The 3,841-nt window shown below is 44.4% G+C and overlaps 1 protein-coding gene across 1 annotated transcript in view; it reads right to left on the bottom strand.

Moving 5' to 3' along the window:
- Positions 1 to 2,531: 2,531 nt before the first annotated feature.
- LOC143291504 (adhesion G-protein coupled receptor D1-like) overlaps positions 2,532 to 3,841 on the bottom strand; it is a 16,912-nt gene continuing 15,602 nt past the window's right edge. The window contains exon 9 of the mRNA XM_076601392.1: positions 2,532 to 3,196. Coding sequence (XP_076457507.1) covers positions 2,990 to 3,196 — 207 coding nt within the window. The 3' untranslated portion in view covers positions 2,532 to 2,989. The remainder of the gene's footprint in view (positions 3,197 to 3,841) is intronic.

The raw sequence follows: 3,841 nt of genomic DNA, 5'->3' as shown, positions 1-3,841 counted from the left end.
GTGGGGAGAGAGAGGAGTGGGGAGAGAGAGGAGTGGGGAGAGAGAGGGGAGAGAGAGGAGAGAGGAATGGGGAGAGAGAAGAGGGCTAGGGAGAGAGAAGGGAGAGAGGAAAGGCGGAAGAGAAAGGGGAGAGAGGAATGGGGAGAGAGAAGGGAGAGAGAGGGGAGAGAGAAGAGTGAGGAGAGAGAGGGGAGAGGGGAATGGGGAGAGAGAAGAGGGCTAAGGAGAGGGGAGAGAGAAAGGAGAGAGGAGAGGCGGAAGAGAGAATGGAGAGAGAAATGAGAGGGGAGAGAGAGGGGACAGAAAAGGGAGAGAGAAGATGGTTGGGGAGAGAGAAGGGAGAGAGGAGAGGCGGAAGAGAGAATGGAGAGAGAAATGAGAGGGGAGAGAGAGGGGAGAGAGAAGGGAGAGAGAGGGGAGAGAGAGGGGAGAGAGAAGGGAGAGGAGAGGCGGAAGAGAGAGGGGAGAGAGAAGGGAGAGAGAGGAGTGGGGAGAAAGAAGGGAGAGAGGAGAGAGAGAGGAGAGGGGAGAGAGGAATGGGGAGAGAGAAGAGAGAGAGAGGAGAGAGAGGGGAGAGAGAGTAGTGATGAGAGAGAGGAGAGAGGGGAATGGGGGGAGAGAAGAGGGTTAGGGAGAGAGAGGGGAGAGAGAACGGAGAGAACGGAGAGAGGAGAGGCGGAAGAGAGAATGGAGAGAGAAATGAGAGGGGAGAGAGAGGGGAGAGAGAAGGGAGAGAGGAGAGGGCTGGGGAGAGAGAGGGGAGAGAGATGGGACAGAGGAGAGGCGGGAGAGAGAGAAGGAGAAGACATGTGGTGGACAGAAGAGCTGAGGGGGTCAGGGGTCAGGGGAAAGAGAGAGGAGTGGGGGGAGAGGGAGGTAGGGCAGCGGAAGACAGAGACAGTGAGAGAGAGAAAGTCATGAGAGTATCAGTATCAGTATCAGCATCAGTGTCAGTAGCTCAAGGAAAAATCCATATGCGCTACACCACATCTGCCAAGCAGATGCCTGACCAGCCATGAGAAAGTGAGGGAAAGTCATGAGAAAGTGAGGGAGGGAGACAGAGACAGCAAAATAGTGATATATATATATATATATATATATATATATATATATATAGAGAGAGAGAGAGAGAGAGAGAGAGAGAGATACATATATAAATATCTTGTTTGTTATTGCTTCCATGGGAAACTTTATTTACAATAATATATACATGGGTATGAACAAGACCGACTAATGAAAACAGTACAGAGTGAAAATGTTTGGATGATGGGGAGACTGGTGCTGTTGCTTTTGACGACGACAACGACGGTGATGATAAAGTGTGATCGACATGAAGTGACGGACAGACAGACAGAGAAGGAAAGAGACAGGGACTGGGGCCGAGAGACAGACAGACAGAGACAGAGAGGGGGGGGGTAAATAAGAAGTAGTAAACAACATACCAATGCTTATTTATAATGAAATAAATGACAAAATGCGCGAAGATAAAGCCATAGGCCCAACAGTCAAACAAGACAGAGATGAAATAGGATTAATGAATGCACAAAAAGAATGAAATAAGAAATGAAAACAACAAGTAACAAGAACAAAGTGAACAACCACCCCATTATCAAAGTAGGCAACCACCCGATTATCAAAGCAGACAATCACTCGATTAATAAGTAGACAATCATCCGATTAACAATGTAGATAACCACCCGATTAACCAGTTAAACAAACACCCAGTTAACAAAGTACACTATCATCCTATTAACAAAGTAGACAATCACCCGATTAACCAGTTAAACAAACACCCAGTTAACAAAGTACACTATCATCCTATTAACAAAGTAGACAATCACATGATTAACCAATTAAACAAACACCCAGTTAACAAAGTACACAACCAGCCACGTTCCAAAGAAAACCAAACAATACAAACCACTAACCACATAACTGAACAAATAAACAGATTAACACGGTGAGAGCGTATGAATAAAACATGTGTAACCAGCCAGACAACTGGACAGACGGACAGAGAGACAGACAACAGACAAGAGAGGACAGAAAAACACATCTGGAACAGCTGTCAGTTTGTTGACATCTGTCTGTAGTCCTCTATGTCTGTCCGTCTGTCTGTCTGTCTCAATTTATCTGTCTGTCTATCTCTTCTCCTCTCTCTTGATCATGTCCATGAATACGAAGAACTGAAAAAGGAAAACATCAAATTGAACTGAACTCTGTGCTTTTCACACTGCTAACAAGGAGAAAACAAACAACATCAGATTGAACTGAACTCTGTGCTTTTCACACTGCTAACAAGGAGAAAACAAACAACATCAAACTGAACTGAAGTCAGTTGAAACAAAATGGAAGCAAGATTAATATGAGCCGAAAGAATAAGTTGTGTTTACAATGACAGAAGAAATGCGAAAGCACAAATTAGCTTTGATATAAGACTGGCATAATCTTTTAGTCTTGAAAATGCTATACAAAATATACAGACAATACAGAACAAATACATGGTTGCCTGGATGGATTTAGACTGGAAACTAAAGAACAGTTGGGTGGGGAGAGTGCAACACTGCACGTATTATTTGATGGGTATCGGGACAGACCCAGAACTTCCTCTGAGGAACTGTTTGGGTTTGTTCCCATGCACTTCTTATCTACCTGTGTGCTGGCTGAATTGGTAGCATAAGCAGCATTGCCTTTCAGTTATATACCTCTGATCCAGTTATGTATGCGTATTAATGACAGGTGTGTAAGTGCTTAGATTTGTCTCTGTACAAGATTCAGCGCTATTATTATCATTATCGTTGTTGTTGTTGTTGTTGTTGATGTTGTCATCATCATCGTTGTTGTTGTTGTCGTCGTCATCATCATCATTGTTGTTGTCGTCATCATCATCATCATTGTTGTTGTTGTTGTTGTTATTGTTGTTGTTGTCATCATCATCATCATCATCATTGTTGTTGCTACTGGTACTGGGATGTTTCCAGTGGGTGAGTTATCCCCGGCGGGAGGTGATGTTCTTCATGCCGCAGCCCACGTTGACGATGGAGGATTCCGTCAGGTCGTTGCTGCCGCCCGTGCTGCCGGTCTTGGACATCTGCATCTCCTCACCTTTGCCCTCGCCTTCCCCTTGCACGCGCGTGCGCAGAAGTGAGCGGATCTGGGAGCTGAGCATCATGTGGAGAATGAAGATCCACAGTCCCTGAACACACAAGACAGTGCTCACTTACATCACAACACAATCTAATTATCTCGTTGCAGTGATTTTTTTTTCGAACGATTTCCTGTGTGCACGTTTCTGTGGAATATGGACATGGTCTGTAAAACATTAAATATATATCAGTATATATATATATATATATATATATATATATATATGTGTGTGTGTGTGTGTGTGTGTGTGTGTGTGTGTGTGTGTGTACAAGCCCACACACACCTGCATACACGCGCGTGCGCGCCTGCGCGCAACAAAGAGAGAGAGAGACAGAGAGAGAGTCGTAATGATCTAATGGAAACCAAGTTCAGCTGACCCCACCCCTACCCCCACCTTTTTCTTTTCTTTTCTTTTCTGTTTTGTTGTTGGTTGATGCGTCACAAGAACACGAGAAATACGGAAATACACTGAGCCAACAACGATTCTATACCGGACAACTGCGCCAAAGATCGCAAAAACAAATACATGCAGGGAAATTATTTTGACATTGAAAGAAAGCAAGAATGAGTTATGCATGTCAGTTTTTTAATGTAACTACGTCTTCCGATGAAATCTCCATTTTGAATTCACAGAGTGCATGTTACCACCTTGCCATCACGATCTCACAATGGGGTCAAGGGAAACGTGGACAAC

This window comes from Babylonia areolata, chromosome 17 (assembly GCF_041734735.1).
Source record: "Babylonia areolata isolate BAREFJ2019XMU chromosome 17, ASM4173473v1, whole genome shotgun sequence".
NCBI classification, from domain to species: Eukaryota; Metazoa; Mollusca; class Gastropoda; order Neogastropoda; family Buccinidae; genus Babylonia; species Babylonia areolata.
Note: the sequence above shows the minus strand (reverse complement) of the source record. Positions and strands in the feature narration are given on the sequence as shown.